Source organism: Lepisosteus platostomus, chromosome 20, assembly GCF_059453375.1.
Source record: "Lepisosteus platostomus isolate fLepPlt1 chromosome 20, fLepPlt1.hap1, whole genome shotgun sequence".
In the NCBI taxonomy this organism is placed as follows: Eukaryota; Metazoa; Chordata; class Actinopteri; order Semionotiformes; family Lepisosteidae; genus Lepisosteus; species Lepisosteus platostomus.
In genome coordinates, this window is record NC_142630.1 from 8,851,769 (window position 1) to 8,877,964 (window position 26,196).

Genomic DNA, 26,196 nt, shown 5'->3' on the forward strand with positions numbered 1-26,196 from the left:
TGAATGGGAAACATTGCGGTTTTATTTAGACTTGTAAAATTCTCCCCACCGTGATCCCACAGCTGCCCTCCGAAGACATTAATTGTGCGAATAAACAATATCTGTGTAATTAATGCCACTTAAACCGGTCGTACCTCAGCCTCAGCGTGACCCTCCTTCATTTTTCCCTCCTAAAGCTCACGATTGGAAGGCCCCGACCCTTCCCTAGACTCGTGTCTTTCACTAGGTTAGCCACCCAGGGCAGGCAGCAGATGCTGGGCAACGGTTACCATGGCTACAAAGTACCAAAACTGAAATGCCCTCATTGTCTTCAAGTGTGAATTGCAATGGAATACATGCCCTTGCTTCTATTTTAAAAAAGGTAGATGAAAATTTTGCAAACTGCTACCAGAGAGATACAAAACATCCCTTCAGGTCAAAGATTCTCATGGGCCTTACAACACTTTTGTTCTTACTAATGATACTTCATTATGAACACACTCAATTGAAAAACATTCCAGCTTTTGGGGAAAAAAAGTTTTAAAAGTTTTTTTAGCTGCAGAACCAACCTGTTTGTTACCTGGTTGTTAAGAACCAGTTAAGAAATAATTCCAGTTTTGAGGAGAAGCAGAGCAATGTGTACTGGACTTGGTTTTGCCCAGATGGCCTGGTGATCTTTCATGTTCTCCCTTAAGAAATAAATTCAATAACTGCAAGCAGACAAATATGAAAATATTTAATAGATCATGACATGACACAAACGCAACTGCAGCCTAACTAATGGTTGAATAAACATTCTAATTACATGGGATAAGCAGGTGCGCGTCAGTCAGCTGACCTATTTATGCCCTCTTGTGTTTAACACCTTGCTGCAAAACTCACCAGTAAAAACCTTAACCTTGTTGTCATAAAATGTACATATTGTGAAAGCACACATCAGTAACTTTTTTATTCTTGTTTTTTTTAAAAAGTCAAATAAAAGACAACAACAAGAAAAAAATCTGAAATGTGAAGCGAAAGTTTCATCAAGCTAACACTGTTTTGTTTCTTTATAAAAAAAACAAACACTGGATCATAACGTCTCTTCTTTCTCACTCCACGTACTTCTCGGGACTAGAAGCGTGCGGATGGTACGAAAGGACGGTGTTCAGTCATCATTTGTTCGGCCACCAGACCATGAATTTCTCACAACTGCAAAGAAAACAAATCCCGTTCTGGGTCTGGCCGTGAATGCTTGTGTTCAGGGAAGGCAGACACTGCGCCAAGCTCGCAGACGTTCTTAGGAGGCGCTGGGCCTCCCGTGGTTGGATGAGCTCGCGTGGGTGTCAAGAGAGCGGGCAGCAGCCGGCCTCCTCATGCTTGGACAGCAGCGAGATCCTGGAGAAGGTCTTGGAGCAGCTCTTGCACTGGTACTTCTTCACGTCCGAGTGCGTCTGCAAGTGGGCCCGCAAGTTAGAACGGTCCGCAAAGGCCCGGCTGCAGTGCGGACAGGAAAAGGGTTTCTCTCCTGGAACAGCGAACAGAAGGAATGTGTCAGGGGACGAGGGAGACGGGGACAGCACACAAAGGTCGGAGGCGAGCCGCCTGACCCAAATCCACCACACGCTACAAGAGGCAGCGTCTATGCCAGAGCCATAATGTCAGAGTGAGTGAATGAAAAGGCCATGTAGGGTTTCAAAAATGGGGATTAATGGCCTTCGATTCCAGCACTGGAAACACTGAAAACAAAAAAAACTGAAATTGGATGTGCTCATTACCTTTCTCATCCTGACTAGAATCCAAGCTTGGCTGCTAGACGTATGAAACACGATCATAACTACATAGTCTTAACATCAAACAGGTGCTTCTCCTGCCTTTTTAATCGATTGTTCTTCAGAAGACCTGTTAAATCTTGAAAATGTACCTTAAGGACAACAAATATTCATATATCTTATACAGATAATTGTAAACACTAAAATAATAGAGAATGTTTCACCCATGAATATGTTTGTTTGATCTATCATCAAATAACATATCCTATTCAGCTATGGAAATCTTCGGAAAAAAAGTAACTTTGTTGCCAAGATGCTTTTTTGCAAGCATGGCATTCATTATACCCAGTACTAAACCAGGAAGATTGTTCTTGTTTCTGACCTTTTAATAAACATGCACATTAACAAACTTCAAGCCACTAGAGTGGCTAATAACTCTTCTACCATCAACCTGTGATCATGGAGGTTGTATAAAGAATACTTCCCGCTCTCTCTAGAAATTATTTTCAGAAAGTCTTTTGGCAGCCCATCCAGGTGTGTCATTGTAAATCTTGGCATTATCATAGCAGGCTGCAGTAAAGTACAATGAATTCATAGAACACACAGAATGCACCAGTAATGACTCTCTCTATGAGTGGAGGCTGAGCCCTAAGATCCTGATGTCAACTGGGACTCTCCAAGCTGCCCCTAGAGATTCAGCTGGTCAGGGCGCTCTCAGGTCCCCAGGAAATAGTGCCCCCCGGAAATTCCTGCGGCACCTGCAGGCTCAGGTTGAAGTCAGTGAGAGACCTGGCTCTCCTCCGTCTGGTGTGGACCCTCCTGCACACCACAGCAGAGCTGGAGCGATTCAAGAGACAGCCAGGGAGCTGGGACAAGCCTGTGCGTCTTGCTTGAGAACAAGGCCCTTTGCCGTTCAGTTCAGTTCACAGCTAGCAGTGCCAGTCTGGGCGCGTACATGCTAAGGAAACGAACTGTGATTCTAAATTTAAAAAAGAATTTTATGGGAACCACTTGGGAAGGTCAAATGTTGTAACAGGGCGAACATCCCCGGCCGCCTAGGTTTCGAGGGGCTCCGTACCTGTGTGTGTGCGGATGTGGCCCTGCAGCAGCCAGGGCCGAGAGAAGGCTTTGCCGCAGAGCTTGCAGACGCAGGGCAGCGTGTGGGTGCGGATGTGCATCTTGAGCGCGCCCAGGCTCACGTACTCCTTGTCGCAGTACTTGCAGTTGAAATACCTGTGGCACTGCCACTCGCAGTGCAGCTGCTTGTGTTTGGCCAGTCCGGAGAAGGTGTAGTAGGCCTTGTGACAGTCAAAACACTCAAACTTCTCCTGGGAATGGTGGGGGAGACTGAGGAGAGAGCTGGGAATGAGGCTCTTGTCCTCCAAGAGCCTGGGGCCTTGGCTGAGCTGGCTGGCGTTCATGTCCCGCTCGCTGGGGGAGACTCTATGAGGAGTAGCGGCCAGTTTCACAGCCAACACCGTCTCTTCTGACAGCTTTTCCTGAAAAGAGCACAGCGCCTGCGTTTCTCTCAATGGGTGTGAGGTAACATCAGCTTCTTCGGGACTGGAAGTCTGGGTTGCTACAGCAACGAGGGGCATACATTCCCATACTCCCAAGGCCTGGACACAAGTCGCAGTTGATGGAAACTCAGGCTGCAGACTCTGCGCGATCACAGACTCTTCAACAACTGGAGAAGTGGCTTCTCCTGCAAAAGCACAGACAAGAAATAAAAAATATATTTTCCCAAAACCAACCAAAACAAACATGCTGGAGGTTTTAGGAGACTCCAAAAGTACCTTACAGAACACCAAAACAGATTTAATTTACTAGCCATTTAACTACTAATACTTGTAAAGGAAAATATTCTGTTGATTTTTTACTTGGGTTGAAAGCTGATGTAATGGGAAACACAATAATGATTACGCTTGTTCGTCTTGTATTCCAGAGCATGTCTTTACTTCCTTCTACCACATAGTCACAGAAGTAGCACCGAAGTACTAAACACAACCAACAAAATATAAGCAGTCAACAAATCCACAGTTAGTTTTTCAGAACCCGGGGAAGCTAAAATTGAATTAAATAATCACAGTCAAAAGCATAACAATTTTATTTTGAAAGGAAATGGGTGCAGATTTTATCCCCAGTTTACAGTGTATTTTCAGTTCCTAGGGAATTTTAGGCAATTTGCAGCTATTTGCAAAACCACCCTCATCTGAATATACAAGTTGGACTTACCAGAAAACTTCCTATTTAAAAAAAAAACACGAATGACTTAGATAGCATCATAAATAAAAAATCTGGACACAAAGACAGAGCATATGATCATACATATTCTAAGATATCATTACCAATATTAGCATGACAGACCCTGATAATATTTCAGAACTAAATGTACTTCTTAATACACTGCTAAAGTTCTCTGGCAACATCAACTGAACAAATTGATGGTATTACTCAAAGGTGCTGTCGAATTTAATATGTGGTATTCTCCCATATTTTAAAATTATTTTATCATACCATGTTGGTACTAGTTTTAGTGAATTGTGTTTCTGTTTAAAACAAGCGAATGATTTTATCATAATGTAGTCTTTAAGGCTGCTTGAAAAGACCCTCACGCAGAGAAAAAAACTTATGCTAAAGGAAATGGACCTTAAGTAAATTTATTAAACTTATATAGACTCATCTGTTTGAACTAAACTTGTGCCACAGTTCAATTGAATCTTTTAACAGAGCTTCAAGTTATGAAGTGAATGTTCAAATGCTCAAAACCAGGCTACAATTATGCAATGCTCATGTACGTGGCTGTTAATAATAAAAAAAGGCATATAGAGCTGGTTAAGATAAATGGCAGAATTTGAATAAAAACGCATTTCATTCGGATTTATGAGTTTAAGGAGCCTCGAAAGGCACTAGATTAGCCTCTTCAACAAGCTTAATAGGACCCTTTAGATCCCAAAAGGAGGGACGGACAATGAGCCCCTCTTTTGTGTGAGAGATTCTGCACCTGCTAAACTCCAGCAGCGAGTGTGCTGTCCGTGGCAGAAAGTTTTTAAGCTTTATTTTTTAAAATTAACGTAAGTAATTTAAAGAACTTCACTGTGTTGTTTTTGTTTTACATTTGATATATACGTTTTATATCTCACGTATAAAAACATAAACTTTATATGCAATAATGTGATAACTTTGTTTCAATTTACCTTCATTCATGTATTATTATGATACAAGTATTAACATTACTTCAAATGATCATTAGAAGGTGCCGTTATTAAAAGGATGTCGTTTTTAGTTGTATGCATCAGTTAAAACACATGAAAAGCAAAATAAAAGGGGTTTAAACCGCAGTATTGTATATATCACAATGTAAACCCAAAGTGAAAATACCTGATTCAAAATTACAACGATATTTTTTAAACAATATAAAATAATATAAAAACATGAGTTTGGCTTTAGTTACAAATTACCTTTTTTAAGGGATTCCAGATGACCGTAATGTGGCTTCCTTGAAGTCAGGTGTTTCTTCACCAGAAAAGATCTTGGCATTTTTACTATAGCTTCTTATTACTGAATTTACCTTGCATTTAGCTCTACCCAAGTCCATGCAAGAATGCTTAAGTGAAAGCACATAGACAGGAGACGACCGGATAAATAAATAGCCGATACTTGGAGGCAGTCTTTGCCTTGCATTCTTCAGTGTAGTAGAGAGTCAGGTGCAGAGGGTCACAGCTTATTAGCATAGAGACCCTGCTGAGCCAATTAGAATGAAAGGACAAGTGTAGGAGGTGGAGTCTCTGATGTCTATCAGCAGCCCCATGAAAACAGGTGCATCGTGCTTTATAGTACTGGATAGTGCTAGTGTCTTGTCAATTAGACTGTGAATAGGTCATGCACGCAGAATTGCAATTCCTGTTTCATGCGTTACTCTGAAGTAATGTTCCGATATTATGAGATCTCAACTTTGAAGACTGAATTGAAATCATCATTCTTTTTATGATTCACCCGTTTTTCAATGAAGTTGTCCAAAGCAATGCTACATTTTCACAGCGAGACGGATATTTGCGTGCACTGATTTTCTCACAAAAGACAATACCCAAAATCAGATAAAAATGAAAATAAAATTAAATAAATTTCATGATTTTACTTTTAGTCTCGTTAAATCCTTGTTCTTCTTTTTCACAAATAGTGGTGCAGCATTTTAATTCAATCAGAATGTAGCTTTAATGCGGTGGTTCGGAGAAATCTGTGTAAGGTTAATGTCTGTTACATTACAAATGCGAACTGGCCAAAGGGCATGTCTTTCCTACTCCCCAGTATCTATACATACAATTATTTTGAAAAGATTTGTTGTCATACTGCTTAAAATTAAACTATTCAGTGATGTGAAGTTTTCAGAACTATTGTATGTAGTCTTGTGTTGAAGAAAAAACTGTTATCCATACTCTTGTGTGACTTACAAAATGGCTGACTTGAAGTAGGCCTACTTCCATTTTTCTCAGTTTCTCTCCATATGTCTCCCATTTAATGCTTTGAAAACAAACAGCATTCCAGGTCAATTCCATCCCAGTCTAGAGTGTGTCCTTTGTGAGGGCCGAACTCAAAAGGGACAGATTTATCCTGCAGAGCAAAGCCTAACGAGGGTGGAGATGGTGAGGGAGAGGGGGTTGGGGGTTAGCAAAACAAGCACCCAGACCGGACACATTACCATCTGAATACGAGACCTGAAAGCTCTGAAAAAGAGGATTTCCTCACAATGCAGAGTAGGACCCTGCTCCTCCAGTGGCACAACGGAATTCCAGCAGCAGGCTTTGCCATAACCGATCCTCGGGATTCGGCTGCCTTGCTTCTGGTGCGCACAATACATAGTTCTAAAATAAGTCAATATTCCAAACCTTGAGAAAAGGGATGTAAGCAAAATTCCAAAGCCTGGGAGCGTTCTAAACCCTGAAGTAAAACCATTCCAAAGGGGACAGTGCTATTGGAGTACACCACAGAACACCAAATACGAGTGTTGATTATAATTCAATACTGTGTGATGAAATTAGTCATTTTTTTGCAAAAAGAGAAGTAGTTATTATGTGAGAATTTAATTTTCCATGGATAGACGGGGAAACGCCTACTCTACAGGAACGTCTGAAGCAGAAACAGAAATGGTACAAGTGGTAATGGTGTTTCTTACCCAGTATGTCAGAGCTACTGTACTACAAGAGGAAATGCTTGTACAGATCTTGGCGTTTCAAACAATCAAGACAGAGTTTGGCAATCAGGAATGAGAGAAACATTAGGAAACTGTGGTCATAATATGGTGTAAAGGAACCAGTAAAGGTTTATTCCATGCTGAAAAGAGAAAAAAGGAAACAACGCTTTAGCTGTGGAGCCTTCCTCGGGTGTAGCTTTGAAGTGATTTTTGAAAGTACAAGTTGAGCCCAAAGCTGAGTTTTTAGGAATGAGTAAAACAAAGTAAAACAGTGTTCCAAAGAGTTGAACAAATCAATTAGAAAAAAAAATAAAGGGAAAAGAAAGAGTTTTCTTAAATATTTTAAAATTAGAGGATTAGAAAGTACAATTAACTGCAAACCTAGGATATCAGTAAGCATAAGGGAGAAATTGACTAGTCTTTGTTCAAATCCCAGGTAAGATACTGCTGTTGTTGCATATAGTATCTTCCCCAGATCTCTCTAGAAAAAATAACCTGCTGTATAAATGGTTGCAAATGTCACTTTGGATCAAAACATTAAAAAGAATGGTGATAAATCTGGGACAAGTAATTATACATCAACAGATTTCTTGTTACTGTAATGTTATGGAAGCAATAATTAATTCAAAGTATTGACTATATATGGAAATCAGATTCTAGGGATAAGTCAACATGGATTTATACCAATTAGAAAACAGAGTATAGAGAATAGGTGAATTCTCAAACTGGGGTATAATTTGTGGAATACCACATGGATCTGTACTGTACCACTGCTATTTCTGGTTCTGGTTAAATAAGTAAACAAGTCACATTTGCAGATGGTACAAAAGTAAGGGGAAATATCATAGAAGCAAAAAAAAATTCAAACAGACTTTTTCTCAAGACTCTGGTAGAACAGGTAGAACTCACTCAGCTTTCTAGCTTCAAAAGTGTTACAATGTGCAACAGGGAAATCAAAAGGTTATAGAGTTACATTAGGCTGTTTAGAAAGCCCAGATGATGATGATAATAGAAGAAGAAGCTTATCTTAGCACTTTACAGGGAAAGAAGTAAACAAAAATAGAAGAAAACAATCAACAAAGATTGGAGATAAAATTAACACAAATATGATGGCTTAAAATTCAGTAGAGGGTACAGTGAACAGACAGACACCAATTAAATCCTTTCTGAAGAAGGTTTGCAGTCTGAATTTGAATCTGCTCAGGTTGGGTGACCTATGTCCTTAGAGATCGTGTTAGAGAAGCTGACTTCTGGACACACCGAAGTTTGATCAGTGTGGATTTAGATAGCCCCGCAAGTAAGGCATTGCAGTAATGAATAAAAAAAAAGATGATTATGTTGACCAGCTTTTCTGCTAGTCAGAGACAACATCGGATGTATTCTGGCGATATTTATGAGATGGAACAATGATGTTTTTAACTATTGTTCACATGTTTGCTACAGATGCAATATTGACATTCCCGGAAGTTTTATTAATAGGCATCACCTAACAGGAGTTCAGCAAACCTACCGCATAGCAAGATTTACTTGCCTCTGTAAACTCCAATCTTATACTGTACGATCTCAGAATGATAAAATTGTTAAAGAGAATGAAGATTGTGCTTTAAGATGCTGTTCAGATGTAATTTATACAATTCAGCATAGACTATCTTCAAGAGCATAATTTCTCTGTGTCTTTGAGCCAGGGAAGTTGGCTTTGATACCACTTTAAACTGTATAGAATGAGCTGAATTGCTGCTATATGTAGAAATCAATTAAATGGAAAACCAATCAACTAAGAAAAAAAAAACGGGGCACATCTGATCATTTTATACCAGTTTCATAAAGAATCAAATACACTAGAATTGTTTGGATTTATCACAAAGCAAATATAAAATCACACTTCATTAAATTAACTTCATAACGGGGCAAACTTTACAACTTCAAGTCACTGAAAAAAGTAGCAACCAGTGCTAATTATTAAAGCAAAAACTAACACGTGCATTTGTAATCTTTATTTTCAACTGAGTATTGATGGAGGGAAGTATGGCAAACCTTAGAAATGCATTTAAGATGAAGCATTGCCACCTAGTGTTTTATATAGAGATTTGAAAGTGAAAATATTTTTCAGTACATCTTTAGAGACCTTTGGTGTTGACATTAACCCTAGGCAATACAGTTTTGACAGTCCCACTAAAAATTACAGTAACTGGGTTTGTAAAGGTTTATTTAAGGCAGATTAAGATTCCTGCAGACTTGTACAGTTATGTATCAGATTTCAAAATAAAATAAGTCCAAATGTTACCGCCTGGTGAAGATTCTAACACTTCAACAGTTTATTGGTAATTAGAACATCCCAATAAAGCTGCACTGTAAAATTTAAAATCATGTTTGACAATTACATTTCTGATTTTATTGAATTCATTCATCACACCATGTGGCAATTAACAGGTCTAGTGGATTATTGTATTATAATACTGTACACTTGTATGCAGTTGCAGTAATAAGTTCAAATATTTAGCTGCATCGGCATGCATAGGCTGCGAAAGAACAGGCAGAGGTTTATTCCATGCTGAAAAGAAAGGACAATGTATCGAAAGGCTCCACAGGTGAAACATGTGAATAAACCTCTGCCTGTTCTGTTGATTAATTATTTCTGCAATTAGTTGATTTGCAATTGAGTGCAAATCCAATCTACTACTAGCAAGGATTAATTATTCAATTTAGAACTAACATTACTGCATCTTAAATTACATTTTCATAAAATATTCCTAAATCATTTAAAAAGGTCAGATATTGCAGGACAATTCTGAACAGCACCATACACTTCTGCATGGGGAATATAAAGAGGACCAATTCTTAGGAAGCCAATTGTACTAAAAGGGCATCCCTCACATACAAATGGAGCGGTATTTTATATTCTAAACAGGACATGAGCTTGACTTCGAGAAATCCTTCTAAAAGATAACAGGTGTATGTTGCCTTTTCGTTAAAAGGTATGAAGTATAAGACACGTTTTTTTAAGGATTTATTTAATAAAATATTTTGATGTATATCTCAAACAGTCCCAAAATAAGCAATAACTGAATTGTTTTTCCTTTCCAGTTTTCACATTCTCTGTTAAAATGCATATGAAAAAAAACTAAGCAACAAAAAAAGGCTAGCCTTTAAAAAACAAAAACTATGAAGTTGTCTAACTTCCATCCTTTGGTTACAAGCAGTTCTTTGGTTGTTGAAGGCATTTCCTCTAAATTAGAGAAGGAACTTGTTTTATTCTCTAACAGTAGAAGTTCTAAGTCAATTTTAGTGTAGAATAAATGAAAGGACTTTAAATACATAAAACAGTCTGCTTAAAGTACAAAGAACATCCCATTTCTCATGCCTTTCATATTAAGATTTCAATAGTAATCAGAAATGCAAGATCTTTTTTCAAATTCATAAAAAAGGGTTAAAAAGGATAGGAGTCCATGCAATATTTACAAGCACTAGGCTGAAATCTGCTTATTCTGAATTCACCAAGTTAATATTTCTGAATGGCCTCTTTATAGCAGTAGTGCAGTCAGGAGAGCTTCTTCATCCCCCTGATTGACTCAGCTGAAGATTTAAGTTTCTCAAATTAAAAATAGTGAACTATACAGGTGCACAAATTCAAGGTCACGAGTCAAGTGAATTGTAGTGAAGAGGAAGTTTACAAATTGGGGCTAACTGGCAAAATGGTCTTCAGTCTTCCCCACCACCATACATATCGGCCAGTTTCTTGAAGCGTGGGCCCCATTCACCGAGGCAGTCATAGTCCTGGTCGCCCCCTGAGCTGGAAGAGTTGAGGGAGCTGAGTGAGCCAGCTTCTGAACCGCCTCCTTCATAATCAAACACCAAGAGGGAGTCATAGGGGGGAGCAGTAGGGTCACTGTCCGCGGCCTTCAAGTTCTGTGGAATTTGGGGAAAAAAAGACAATTTTGATGTATTCTTACTACAGAAAAATGTACAGATCATGAGATTACCACAACAACCCCGTTGCTTCAAAATTTCTACTAAAGCAGTTTGACTTTCAGTTTACCTGTTGTATTATGCGATTTCTTTTTGGCAAGAATAATTTGATTAATTTTATAACTATTTAGCATGTATGATAAAATCAGTTTAAAGGTAAAGGGTATAGACATCAATAGTTTAGGCCTTTCTACTTTAACAAAGGAGTTTGATAGAGAGATTACACATGAACAGGAAACAATGGCTTCCATGCAGAACTTACATCCTCAATAAAGTTTCCAATTTCCTCAGGGTTAGCAGGCCGGGGTCTGTATTGAGGAGCAGGTAGGCCAGTAAATGTTGGAACCACGTCATTACGGAAGACTTCAGGACGATTATCCAGACCTCTGTGCAGCTGGCTCAAGTCATATTCCTGTGTACAAAATATAAAGTATATTCATCAAAAATGTTGCTTCAATCCCACATTCACAATAATGCCACAGTTCCCTTATCAACCTTTACCGATTGCCTGAAAGTTAAGGGTATCCCTGCGTATTCTTGAGTTTAAAGATAACGTAAGGTTACTAAATCATTTGGGCTCTCCTGTTTAGATTAATCAAAAGGTGACTCAGTTTTTTTTTTAATATTCCCTTTTATGATTTCTCTTCAAATTTTAAAACCTACTCCTTGCTATACTGACAACCAAAGAAGGCCCCACAGCCAAAATGCTGTCTCTTTTCCTTTCAACATGGAATAAACCCTTTACCCGTTTCCTTTGCTCCTTACTATACAGTACTCTACACATATTGTACCCACCTAATGAGCCACACTGACCAGTTTTCTCTCGGATGTTGGATATAAAATGTTGGCAAAGTCTTAACACCCACCTGATCTTCCTCTCCACCACCTTCTTCATCGTAATAGAAGACATTGTCACGAATGTCATCCTCTGGAATCAGAGGCTCTTTTTTTACCCTGGTCCTTCTTCTGAGGAACATCAGCAGCAACAGAATCAGAACTGTGGGTTACAGACAGAGTTGCATTCAATACTCAACATCCAATTTTTGTCACCTCAGTGACTCGAGACTCAACCCTGGAGGTTGAATAGCTTGCAATCCATTCATTGGACGTCTGGCTCCAATATAATGTGCTTGTCTACATGGTCTAAAGCATTTCAAGTTTTACAACAGAAAAATACTCAAAACAAAGCCTAATATGACTTACGTAGCAGTCCCAGAATGGCTCCCAAAACACCAAGTATTCCAGGCAGGGAAACCAGTGCATCACGAACAGGCATGCATTCTGGGTCTGGTCCTTTACAGTTACAGACTTTTGCTAGAAGAGTACTATCCTGGAAGTTTTTTGCAGCATCGAAGATCCGCAGGACAACATTGTAGTCACCCTGCTCCAACTTTGTTTTAAGCTCCAACACAACACTAGTTTCTAAAGAAGAGAGGAGAAAAAAAATTGGTTGCAGATAATTGTTTAGAACACTTTAAAGAAAATACTGAACTCCTGTAGCAATGGCAGCAAACGCAGAATGAAGGTAAGCCTTTACCATTACCTGATCTACCTTATCCAAAAGTTGGTAATCTTATATACCAACAAATTTCAATTACACTGCAAAAAGTATGACAAGATTCTGAAACAGTAAAGAATTACATCAAGCTAAAATATTGAATTGCTATAACAATGCAGCACAATCAGAATGAAGACTTTACCCTCTTTTTTTTTTTAATCCTAAACAAACCTGCTTTGAAATGTCTAGGTAAATTAAGTTAGTATTGCAATCTACTTCATAAATATCTACTATACTGTGAAGTGGCAAAAACCATCACAAAGCCACGTTTCAAGGCTCCCCATGTATACTAAAATCACTAGTTAAAATCTGATAAAATGTCAAATTTCAAAGAGAAGGAAAATCAACATGAGTGTCACAAGTTCTCAATGTCCTTATATGGACAGCAAAATCAGTAAACTTATTTCAATGGTGAAATTAATCACAGAACTGTTCACTAAAAATAAAGAGAAAGCATTTAACATTTACATTACAATTTTCTGTATATATACACTGATGGAAAAAAGAAATGCAACATTTTCTGGAATGAGAATCCTCTAGTTATAGATACTTTATTGATCCTGTGAGGGAAATTGCAGAAATATAGATTATATCCTTTCACAAAAAGTTGTCAGCTTGTGCAGTGAGGCATTGCAACTTTAGGTGCACTTTTAACCAACGAGGTTCAGGTGGAACAAAGCCTGATCAGGTCACCTTTATAAAGGCCTTAATTCGAAGCTTAGGTCACTGCAAGAAAAAGGCCACACTTGGTTTTCTGTGCATTCCAGAATGCCTCGAATGTCACCAGAAGCAAAAAGAGGGCCACTTGCATGCTGCAGGCAGGCATGTCATGTGCCAGCGTTGCCAGACACTATGGAGTGAGCCGCTCCATTGTGTTCCAACTGCAGAGAAGGTATCAGCAGACCGGCATGACAGATGACTGTCCAAGATCCGGTCACCCTCGAGTGACCACGCCAGAGCAGGACCGACACATCAGACTGGTCCACCTGAGAGATCGTTTCAGATCTGCCACCCGTACTGCTGCTGAAACTGCCAGCAGAAAATGCCCACATCAGTGACAGGACAGCGAGGCTCCATGCTGCTGGCCTTAGAGCAAGGCCACCTGTCAGAGGCCCTCTGCTCACACCTCCTAGACATCACACCTGACTGGCTTGGGCCAGACAGAGGCTGCGATGGACTCATCAGCAGTGACATCAGGTGCTCTTCAAATATGAGGCACTCTTCAGCCTGTTCCACATTGAAGGGTAGGCCAGAGTGTAGAGGAGGAGGTGTTGCATTTTTCTCCCCCATCATTATATAATCAAAAGAAGCAATTCCTCCTATAAGAACAATGAGAATTCACAAAGAAAAATACTTTTCTCATCCATTTTAGCGGTCCAATTATTCTTGGAGTTCCCTTGGAGAACCACACTGAACGGATCAGCATTTTCAGGACTATCTTTGTCTGTAACGGACAGCAGTACAGGACTAGATTCTTCATTACAGATGGTGATCTCTCTCTCTTCAATTGTTGGAGCATTGTCATTAACATCCTGGAGCTCTATAAGAAGTGTCCCAGTGCCAGTTGCAGGAACTTGATCTGTAACACAAATAGCACATTAAAAATCTGGAAAAATGAAATTTAAAATGTTTAATCAAGAATGTAGCAAAGAGTTTTACCATCATCAAATGCCAGAATGAGAGCTTTATACATCCCATCTTTGACATAAGGAGACTCTCTGTCCATAGTGTTCCTCACTTTGATAAGCCCTGTATCTTTGGCAACACTTAGCCACCCTGCAGGATCACTTCCTATTCGATACCTGAAGGAAACATCACAGAAAAGACTTGTACAGGACTTGTTTCACATAGCTCCAATTTTCATACTAGATAGAAATGACTTCTGAATATTACAATATTAACCAACATTGGGAAAGCTAACAATGTATATTTAATAAACTTTAATCACACATTTCTACATCAAGTCATACATGGCATCACTGTACCTTTATATGTACACCTTGAACTTAGATTTAGTTTGTGCCCTTTATCAATATAGCACCTTCACCAGTAGTTCTAGGACATTACAAAGAGATTAGAATAACAATAAAGCATGTGAACATGAAAATTAGACCCTAGTTGTTCTACCAAGAACTTCTCTGACTGTAATAAAGGCATGAGAAAGGTCCTTACCCTACAGCCTGCTTTCTTGCAGTGTCTGGATCTGTAGCTTTATATACATCCAGCTCTGTTCCGATTTCAAGGTTCTCTGACCGGCGGATTGTTTTTTGAGGTGGATCAAAGATCGGGGCCTCATTAACATCCTCCACATTTACAACAACAGTAGCAGTGGCTGTTGGCAGTCGAGTGGCAAAGGGCACTTCATTTTCTACTGTAATCAATAAAGTGTACTTGCTGTTCTTCTCAAAATCAAGACCCTTGAAGTGAATAAGAACCAGACATCTGTCACATCCACACAAATTTCTAGACTTTTTCATGATGTTTAAACTATAATGGTGTCACTCAGGGAAAAAAAAGCACCTGGTAGTTCCGTCTTCTGAAGCAGTGACTTCAAGTACAAAATGCCATTACAAAACCTAAATCTACATTTAAGAACTTACTAAATTACAAAGTCTTACCATTAAAATAATCGTTTCTCTACACAAATGTATATCTTTATTAGCATTTAATCTAACTTCAGGGAACCTCAATCTTACCTTTGCAGTTCTAACAATGCCCTCCATCTTGCCAGGCCCAGTGCTGACATTGAAGAACCCTCCTTCATTCCCTTTGACGATTGTATACCTGGTGTTCCAGGCTGGTGTGTGTGGTTCATCCTTATCGGTCACTGGTAGTTTCACCACCTCAAAGTCTACTTTGTTTTCAGGCACAGTAACAGTATACTGCAGAATTAAAAAAAATTGATATTACATTTGATCCACGGAACTAGAAAACATCCTATTTTATTTACAACACAATGAAATTAATACTGGCCTTAATGATGCTTAATACTGGCCTGACCAGAATGAAAAAAGTGAATCAAGGCATAGGAATTAAAACACTGTGTGCAATTCATCTTTCAGTATTCAGTCTTGAATGGGGTGGAAAGAAACGACAAAAAGCAGAACTTACCGAAACCTGTGTGAACTGTGGAGCGTTGTCATTACTGTCTGTTACAGTGATGACTGCAGTGGCAGTGGTCAGCCGACCTGCCCCATCCATATCAGAAGCTCCAATCAGCAGTGTATATTCAGGGTTTTGCTGAAATTATAGAGAGACAGGCTGTAAGATTGATTTAATTCTTTTAATAATCTCACTTATGTTTCAAGGAAACCCGTTAACTAGGACTCAGGAAACCTGCATGGGATCACAGAAAGGTCTTGAATTCTATCCTTCTAAATTGTTTCAGCACCACCTTCAAATAAGACATTTTCCTTAATCCTTAAACTGTGATAAATTATGAACATACCTCTCTGTCCAGTCCAGGCGAAGCAACACTTATCACTCCACTCACAGGGTTGATCATAAACATGTTGGGATTTGGCTCCTTAGGTTCTTGGCTTATGATGCTGTACTTGATAATCCCATTATCTGAACTAGGATCATCTTTGTCTGTTGCAGTTACGGTCATGAAAGCAGTACCTTAAAATATGAAATGCAGCGACAAAATTAAAGATTCACATGCATAGGACTGCAAAGTGCACATAAGCACTGTATCACAGTGCTACAGTATGAACGAATAAAACTGCAATAAATGGTCTAATCTTATACCTTAAGCATAATGTAAGAGGTGAGCGGTTTGAAGACTGAACATGATGATACACAAAGCTATAAGAAAAAGTCCTTTAAAACACAGCCATGAAATTGCAAAAAAAATAGCTCTTACCTGGTGGAGATGCTTCTGTGGCATTGCCCAGAAAGGTGTCTTTGGTAAATTCAGGACTGTTATCATTCTGATCAATAACATTAATAATAATTTCCATAGGTTCCTCTGCTGTTCCCCCACCAGCAGCAACAGCATGAGCCAAAAGCTAGAAATAAACATTTATGTTTACTGACATAAATTAAACACGAAGACCTGGAAAACTTAAAAAGGACTTAAAAACCGAGTTTACCGTATAATGGTCTATCTTCTCTCTGTCCAACGGCTGGGTTACATACATCTGTCCAGTGTGCTTGTCAATGGTGAAAATCCCTAACGGGGGCTGATCTGCTCCTGGTCCAGTAATGCTGTATATAATTTGTACCTCTTTGTCATTATTGGATTTGATCTGAAATAAAAAAAGTTAAATGTCCTAATTGTTTTTCAAGCAACATGTCATGCTGACTGTCCCTCACTTTAGAGAGAAGACTAAAAAGGGAGTAAGAACTGGAACATTTAAGCTGGGAATCATTGATCATTTTTTACTATATACTCTCCCAATGTTTTCATTTAAGTGGTCTTACTTTAGGGCTAGGCGTCCTGTACAACAGATGGAAACTGAAGTACCACATGCCCGCAAATAGCAGAAGCCACCATCATGCAAGTAGTCAAGAAAGCCCCAGCATTGAACTGCACATTTCTCTGCAATAAATTTGCAGATTTCTTAAACAGTATGAATAGTGAGGACTCAGACATTTTCTATTACAGTAACTCTATACTGTGCACCCACTCTACACTGACAGTGCTGTGCCAAGTTTGACAGGTCCACAAGAGGAATGCTGGCGACATTTGACTAGTGACATGACACTTGAATCAATATCATCCGGACCATAGGGATCAATCTGCACTCAAAGTGTGCAGTTAAACCGTTTGTGCCACTTGGGAGTACTCCTCAACATAACTTATATTATTGTTAATTATAGTAAACATAACTTACTATAAACCATTTTATTAGCTATATCATTCTGCATCAGGCAAGTATAACTAATCCGGTTTGCATCTAAAAATAATTATACCACTTCTAAAGCATTTCAGAACACTAATGTTACCATCCTGCCAGATCCTAATGATTGTGGATATTATCAAATTAAATCAGCAAGTAACTAAGGCATACATAAGGAAAAGCTAAAGCTTTACTGCTAACCTTCTCCAATATTAACTAGTACAGTACCCTCAACTTTTCTCTGTATACAAAATAAATCCATATTAGCCATAATACACCCTACTTAGCAGAAGGTACCTCTTTTAAGAAAGAGGTGTCAGAGGTTTGCCACAGAAAATGGCTTGAATCTGCATTCAGATGAAGGAAATTCAGGAAGGAACCTGCAAGTAGTAGGAGTGACCGTTTTACTAAAAGCATCAGCCAGCAAATACTACACAGAGTGCCCTAATCATCCTTCAGCACCTGCCTGAAATGGTGGTCACACTTGAATCAGAAATATCTGGGCCAACCTGCTGTCTACATGAGTAGTTTTATTATTTAAGCCACTTTGGAGTCACACGTAAAGCTTTCTGAAGGCTTATTATGATCTCTATAATTCTGATACAGGCTAATTGGCTAGTATAATTATAATTAAAGAGTCACTAAATACCATGCACATGATTTATAACAGCTGGGTGTGGGTGCTGGGAGTAAAACATCACACTTACACAAAGTACAGATAAGATACAATTATATTCAGTTACATTATACATTTGTAATTGTAATACAAGAAGTTAATGTTAATGTACCTTAACCAGAGTTTGTGGGAAATTGCCTCTGTTGTTTTCAGAAACAGCGATGGGTGGAATGACCCAGTCTCTCTTCTGTCTCTTCCGCTCTCCAGTGGAGGACTGTGGAAACACCAGGACTGGGACGTCTGGAGAGGATTCAGGCTGTGAAAATGATTTGTTTTTGTAAATTGTGTAATTTGTGGTGGTATTACAGATTATAAGTTTAGTTAACAACATAATACTTGATAAAATTGCATCTCAAATTGAGATGCAAAAGAACAGCATAAAAGTATAGTGTTAACAAAAGGAACTTCAATTCTATAATTTAAAGTACCCCATTTGTAGAATATGGTCATGACTTTAAGCCATCAGGGGACACTAAAAGCTATGAAGTAATTACCTGTCCAGGAGTGACACTATCCTCATGGTGGTGGTGATGGCTTCTCATCTCATTTTCCACTGTGACTCTTGTGGTCAGTTTTTTCCCACTAGAATCCCAGGCATGGACTGAAAAACGCTTGTGTCCATTATGCAGATTCACAGCTCTCTTCACCTTTATAGTTCCATCTGTGTCCACTTGAAATCGGGAATCATCCGACATATAAAGTGCTCTTTTACGTCCTGAGCAGTCATCAAAAATCACTGCAGAGAGTTGAATTACATAAGTTTTTCCAACTATAGCAACTTTCATAATCTTTAACTGGAGACAACAAACAGGTAGGCAGGTATGGTTTGACTAACAGAAGCTTAGTGTTCAATATTTTTAGAAATTAAGTGCATTAAGGACAGATGCTCTTTGAAATGAGCCAACTTTAATCTTTACCATTTTCTACATTGGAGGGAATGAAATCAGTTTAGGTGCAGTGGATCTATACATTCAGTAACTCAAGTCAAAATGGGAAAAAATAAGTGCATATGAAAGTTCTGGAAACTAAATGTGAATTACAAAGGTTACATATAAATAACACTTATGTAATTTATGTTACAGAAAACAGGAAAATATTCAATGTTATTGCTTTGGGAAACCCAGAAGAATATTAGCAAAAATGAATCAAGGGCCAGTTCCAATGCTTAAGATAACTATCCAATTAATCACCCATTGCAGATTTTAACATACTAGTATTTTTTTGGTTCAGTGAGAGTTTTTGCACGATTTTCATTATATGTACAACAGAGGGTTAACCACATAACCAGATTACACTATAATCCACACAGTTTACCAACATAACAATTTTGAGAAAACCACAAGACCAGTTTTATTTACTAATAATTGCATGTTCAATGATGTATTCAGGTAGAGGTCTTCTTTTGGACTGCACCAACATATACATGCTTGAATGTCATGAAATAATGAAACAACAATTATTCTCTAATTTAATGAATAAGCATAGGACCCCACTTTAAATTATCCCCATTATCCATTTTTTACAATACTTTCTACATCAAAATGGCAACATCGTTCAGTAATCTGCTGCCTTTGTCATATAAAGACATTCAAAAATTAAAATTTAATGTGAGGCAAGACAAAGCTGGTTACAATGAACAGCTCTTAAGAATCATTAGCTGTCTGCTTTAGCTCAGACCTTCATTATATGATGGTCAGGTAACAATTCCAGTCTTTTTACAAAGCCAGTCTGAGTTCCTGGCAACTCAATGGATTGAATGCAAGCTACACGCCATTAATACTTCACAAATGCACTACATCTGGGTAAGTATATCCTTAAGACAATACAAGCTACACAAAAATGTGTTCACCAAATCTTCAATTATGAGAAGTCAGATTTTATAATAAATTACTGCATTTTCTTTACCTCCTGGCATTCACTTTCATAAAAACTGTTTACGACCTCTTATGGTAAAAGTTACAATGAATTAATAATGGCCCTTGCGTGGATTACATAAAAGCAGCAAATGGCTTTTGAAAGCACTCGGAAGTTGAACTAATCTGAAATGGAATCATACTTTAAGGAACAATGACTCTTTCTCTTCAAAAGTTTCACTGTCCAAGACATTCAAAACATCAGCAGTAGCATATTCCTGCTTTACTGTGGTGGTAATAGAGTCCAAAGTGCTAAAAAAAAATTTCTCCTTCCGTTAAGAAAAAAAGAATTCTGAAAACAGCATCTCAAAAATATTTTGAGAAGTGACTGTCATTTCTACACAGTCTGATTTTAACTGTTAAATTCAAAAGGATTACCATGGTATATCATCCAAAACCATAATTAATCTTTTGGTTAAATTCACTTGTGTAATATTTACAAAAAACAGTTAAAGAGTAAATCATTAAAGTTCCCTTTCTCTAGTTTGCTGAACTATTCCGGTTAAAAGTGAACAAAGCTTAACAATTCCTTGGTTACCAGCTAATTTTGTTGATTAAAAGCCATTTGCCCATTTGTTAGTAATACACTAAACGGTTAAAAAGCAATGGCAAAATAGAAGTCACAAAACATTTTAATCTTTGATATGTAGCTAATCCGATAAGGGTTAATTCTATGCTATGAAACTGCACATTCATTGTTTTATAGAACTGAAGTATATACTGTATTCTTGTAATACATTTTGGAACAGTTGAACAGTGTACATATATTCCTACACTTTACAATATTACGCCTGGCGTAGTCATCTTATAGACTGGAGATCTTGCATACTTGCCCAAGAAAGGATCAAATTACCCTCTAGCTCTTAGATTACAGTTTTCTAAACACTGGATGGCAGAGCTTTGCAACAGGAAGGCATAGCACACATTGCTCACTGTTGGCACTAGATGGCAACCTAGGAGTCTTGTTTCACTGGTAGGTAAGCAATTGGATCACGCACCTCAAGAACAAAAAAGGGTAAAGCTCTCTAGGCTGCCTTATAGCTTTTTAAGTGATTAACTGATGTTATGAGACACAAACAACAAAGATATAAAAAAATTGGGGGGGGGGAAAACCTAGGCTATTTCAACCTAGGTTTGAATCTAAATCCTAGGTTATGCAAAATGGAGCTCAACCACACAATGTCTGTGCTCCCAACAGGTCTACAGCGCCACACATGAACAGGAAGCTTAAGACATGGTCATCCAGTTTTGAGTAATTGAATATTACTTGCATATACACAGAAACATCCTCAAAACCAAAATTTACCATCTAAAACAGAGGTATTTGAAAAGTACGAAGAGACCATGCCAAAATTTTATAGAAGCAGCTATTGGGTTGTAATACAGTTAAAATTTTCTCTTTCTACTTTCATTATAGGAAGCTTCAAACATCCATTCTAAGGATGAAAATAAATTATGGATATTTTAGCAAATCATTTAAAACTACACTGACATGAATAAGAAATCAGATGCTTACAGTTTTAATATGTTGTTTTAAAGTTTCCTTTTATTTTGAATTGTAATATTTTTATTAAACCTGCTTTACACATTAAAAAGTAAATACACATGAAAAAAATAAGTTCATAATTGTGGAAGCACTCAAACCCTTTTCTGTGGCAAACCGAAATTTAGGTGCAAAATATTACTGTACTGGCCACACGCCTACAGTACAATGGTCCGGTAGTGAATTTCAAGCAAATTTCATTCAAAGCACATCAGGGATAAAGTCGTTGAAAAGCACAGAAAAAGTTAAATAAGTAAAAAGTTATATAACTGTAAAATACTAGGGGAACAAACAGGACTTTTTGCCTGTGATGTAAGGCTGAATAATGATGGTTTATATGTAAAATGGCTTTGTTCTCTAAAATAATAAAAAAAGCACAGATCAGAAGGGTATGAAAATTTAGGTAATTCTACTCATTCTTCAAGAAATTGGACCCAGACTCTGCCTAGATCAGGCCATTCCAACAAAGTAAGCAGCAGAGCAGAGAGGACACTGGTGAGGCCAAGAGGGATCATGCAGTCAATATCCAGAACACTCCACAAAACTAGCTTTTTTGGTACCTTTTAGCAGGTCAATGACCTAAAGCACACAGCTAAAGCTATACCAGAGTGGCTTAAGAACAGAAAAAGGTCCTGAAGTCAATGTCAATGAAGTTGATGGAGACTTGCTTAACATTTGCAGCTATAATTATGATTGGTGCACCAACCAAATATAGAGTTTATAGGTCTGAATACTTATGCAAACAGTATTTCTTTTAATGTTTGTATTGTAAATTTGGTGTTCATGACCCATGATGCCCCTCTCCCCTAGTAAGCCACCATCATGCTGGAATAACGTCAAAAAGATCAATGGCTTAATTTGTGTACAGGTCAGAGAAGCAGGTCTAAGACTTAAGGAAAATAATTCAAGTCTATATCAACTTGCTGTATTTCTCAAAAACAGATTATTCGATTGCATTTTTTCAAGCTTAGTCTTTTGAACCAATTACTTATTAAAAACCAAACAGGATTTTTTCTCCTTTGTAACCACTTATGTTCTATACAAATATTAGCATTATCACATGAAAAAAACATCAGTTATATTAATGGCACAACAAGATGTCTGAAATGTGAAACCAAACTGTCACTATTGAGTCCAACACTTCCTCTTGGAGTTATTTATTTACCAAGTACAAAGGTCTGATCTGCACAGACCCCATAAAGCCATAAAGCCAAGTATGTGCATTACCTAAAGGGAACCATCAGGTATTTTTGGAATAAACACTGAGGATACTACTAAGATTAAATCAATTCAACACTGGATACTGAAGTTCATTTTATTTCTTGATACTAGATTTAAGAAAGATAATCAGGTTGTTGAATGTAACCCATCCGAAAAAGTGAAAGTAAAAAAATTAAAATAAATAGGGTCATCATAGAATTAAGCTATTCAACACAATCCAATACCACAAATAGGGGGTAATCAGCATAAATTAAAAAACTGCAACTATGGCATCAAACAACGTTAAATGTCAAGTTGAGATATTTAAACTTTACTGAATTTACAGATAAGTCTACATAAAGGGACTTTTCCCAAAGGAGTTGATTTATCCAACATTTTTAAAAAATAAGAAAAAGTAGTATGGCTTCTTGCTTGCACACAGGAGACAAACCTGTTTCTCTACTGAAGCTGATTAAGAGTGATCTTGCTCTGACACGCCCAGTGAAACTAACAGGAATGTTCAGTATATCCAGCTCATGAGATCATAGTTCAGCAGAAAGGTTATTTTAACTCTTACAGTGCCTGCTATAGCATCCTTCTATACTAGCTATAGTACTCACCTTTTACTTTGTCTAAAAAATAACACAAACCTTGACTAAAAAGTCAAAACAGCACAGAGCAAATCTGTTTCTTTACCATCTAGGAATGGCAAATGAAAGATCTGTTGCCACTAATCCTTCCAGTCTACAACACAAAGCACTATAAACACAATCAAGAAACGGGGAGGGCTTCTTGTTTGCCAACAGGTGAAAGGCTTTATCTTAACAGCTGGAATTTTACAAATTAAGATAACTAAACTGCTACCAAACTAAGCTGTTAAGATGCAGATATCTAAAGGGTTGCTTACTGTGAATGCAGTACAACACTGAATTTGATTTGAAATAATCAGGATGGAACCACGTTGGAGTGTACATCCCTATATATATAAAGCTACATTTCTGTTGGAAAAAAACACACCGTTCTGTTTAGGACAAATGTAAACCTAGTCTGCTTGGCTGAGAAATGTCTAAAAGGCTCTCATGGATCAGGAGAACCTTCTCACAATTACTTGTCTGTCACTACTATTCAAAGGGGACTTATTTTTAATTTAATTCTTTCAAGACACTACGTAAGCATGTCTCTATAAAGCACCCGCACTAAAACGTGGAAGTCTAAAGAAGGTTCTAAAGATTTAAAACGGATAACAACGGGTAACACGAGTCAATAGAAAACAACATCGAAATTGTTTTACAATGATATTGAGAAATCACGTAAACGAACGAGAAAATTGTATGCTTGAAAAACAAAGCTTCATATAAAATATATAGCAGATAGTTATGTGTACCAAATCATACACGTATATAATTGCTCACCTCTCCCCAATATCCGGCCCCTCGGCAAATGTTCCCGATTTACTTTGAAGACAAAGCTGTCGGAACTGAAGCCAGGCTGGCATGGCACAGACTCGTCACAAGATCCTGAAGCCAAAACCTATAACAACAAAAACCGAAGACACTCAAGCGGACATTTGTTATACCTGGATGCGAACTTGCGAAATACAGTTTTGACTTGTATGCAAGAAGTAGTAGGAAAATAGAGGGAAAATTACAGGGAGACTAATATAATGATATGATATTATATACATCTCATAAATATCTCATGTTAGTGTAAACGACACTACTATATAAATAAAGTATAGTTTTATTAAAAGGAAAAAAACTAGACCATTTTTGGAAAGGGTTTAGACGCTTTGGTCAAGCTCAAGAAGCCTCTGTTTTCGGGCGACTGTGGGATCCGTTACACTTATTTAAGAAACAAATTCACATTGGCAATTATCAAAAATACTACAAAAACACTAAAAATAAATAGATTGTCTGAGAGGATCCACGGGTATATAACATGGAGTCCGGTTCACCACTTCTTTAAATCATTTGAAACAGGAAATGGGAACGTACAAGTTTCAGTGTAATATTCTGAAAAGGTAATGCCGTATTTTAAGAACTTTCAAAATATTTTTTCTGAAGGCTTTTTGGTGAAACGTTTTTATTAATAGATTCTCTTCTAGGATTGCTTTAAAAGGTAGCGTTAAAACAGAGCAATCAGCAGGAAGTTATTACAGGCTTCATAATTTTTTATGTCGACTGATCTACGTTATATGAACACCTTGAAAGGATTTTCAATTGGTCTAAAACGCATAAATACAAACTACAATATCGGATACTTTAAAACCTACGTGCTGTAAGAACTGTTATACTAGGTCAAACGAGATTTCTTTGTGGATCTGGTCGTTTTCAATCAAACACAAAGACTTACCTGGACCAAGAGAAGGATTACTCCCAGCTGTAAACTCCTGACACTCCCCATCAGTTTGAAAGGTTGTATAGAATCCCTTATTTGCAGCCCAAATCTGTTGATTATAAATCCTTAAGAGTCTTTCAACCTTGTGGAAAGGTGTGCTTCCTTCAAAAAAGAGGCTGCAACTGCGAAACTCTCGGTCCTAGGTAGTTTCGAACATACAGTGACGTGTACAGGTGACCTCGCCCATCCCTTCCTTAACGTCTCCGGGCTCCAATTATGGGCATAGCTCCTTTAATCACCACCTGCCAACAGGTAGAGGGTGTAAATCTCCGGGTCCTAATGCTAATAAAGTTCTCAAACAGTGAATTCCCCCTCTTACAAACGAGGATACACCCATACATTTATGTCACCATTTTTATTTCTGGGAAACAACGGATTAAACGCATTTCCTGATTTTAATCTTAATTTTATTTCTCAGTATTAATTCAAAAGACCCATTGCCAGAAATGAAAAGACAATATATATTGAAACACCGCTTTTCGAAATGCCAGAATATAGAGGCATATACAGTATTTGCGTGTAAAAGAGCACTGTGCAAATTGACAAAAAAACACTATAAATCAAACTCAAGTTTAATCTTTATGTAGATTTCAGGATATCTTTTCACATCGTCTAGATAACGAAAAATCCTACAATGATTTCCCTGATTCCCTCTTTATATGGTCCTATTTGTGACGGTACAAATTAACTAATTCTTAATGGAAATAAATGAATTGTCACCTAAAAACTGGTTAAACGAAGTAACCACATGTAAGTTCTTATTTTAACAAAGTACTTTAAAGACAGCTTTAGTCAAAAAGTATGTATTACAAGGCAGAGATCAAAAGGTTCTCATAATCTTTTACTCTGTGACATTGAAACCCTCCCACTTTACTACATAAAGGAGCTAAGACCATTTAAAAAGATTAATTTAATTCTATAAATATTTAATTACATACTTCAAAAGCCAAATTTAAGCCAAAGACTCTATCATCCCTTCATTGGTTTAAGTACTTCCATCCATCCAATGAAGGATTCTCTAGGTAAAACAGCAGTTTTGAAATTCATCACACAAACTGAGAATCCTCTGAGGCTGTGAAATACAGTCCATATACTTAGGTAACACATTCATGAAACTATCGAAAGAGAAAACAAACCCACTGACAACATAAAGGAAGAAAAAAAACTCTCCTCATGGA

The 26,196-nt window shown here is 37.7% G+C and overlaps 2 protein-coding genes across 2 annotated transcripts; both read right to left on the minus strand.

The window, feature by feature from the left end:
• Window positions 1-698: 698 nt before the first annotated feature.
• snai3 (snail family zinc finger 3) lies at window positions 699-5,737 on the minus strand. Its single transcript, XM_088613968.1, has 3 exons — window positions 5,192-5,737; window positions 2,809-3,435; window positions 699-1,486 (listed from the first exon to the last, which is right to left on the minus strand). The coding sequence occupies exons 1-3, from the start codon at window positions 5,268-5,270 to the stop codon at window positions 1,305-1,307; spliced, it is 888 nt and encodes a 295-aa protein (XP_088470094.1). The 5' UTR covers window positions 5,271-5,737; the 3' UTR covers window positions 699-1,304.
• Window positions 5,738-8,900: 3,163 nt separating this feature from the next.
• Window positions 8,901-25,231, minus strand: LOC148644458 (cadherin-1-like). The gene is made up of 16 exons (XM_088614135.1): window positions 24,974-25,231; window positions 24,034-24,151; window positions 18,460-18,701; window positions 18,078-18,221; window positions 16,540-16,695; window positions 16,311-16,455; window positions 15,894-16,066; window positions 15,557-15,685; window positions 15,142-15,327; window positions 14,618-14,862; window positions 14,105-14,247; window positions 13,800-14,024; window positions 12,091-12,309; window positions 11,754-11,884; window positions 11,150-11,299; window positions 8,901-10,827 (listed from the first exon to the last, which is right to left on the minus strand). The coding sequence occupies exons 1-16, from the start codon at window positions 25,022-25,024 to the stop codon at window positions 10,621-10,623; spliced, it is 2,664 nt and encodes an 887-aa protein (XP_088470261.1). The 5' UTR covers window positions 25,025-25,231; the 3' UTR covers window positions 8,901-10,620.
• Between the last annotated feature and the right edge of the window lie 965 nt (window positions 25,232-26,196).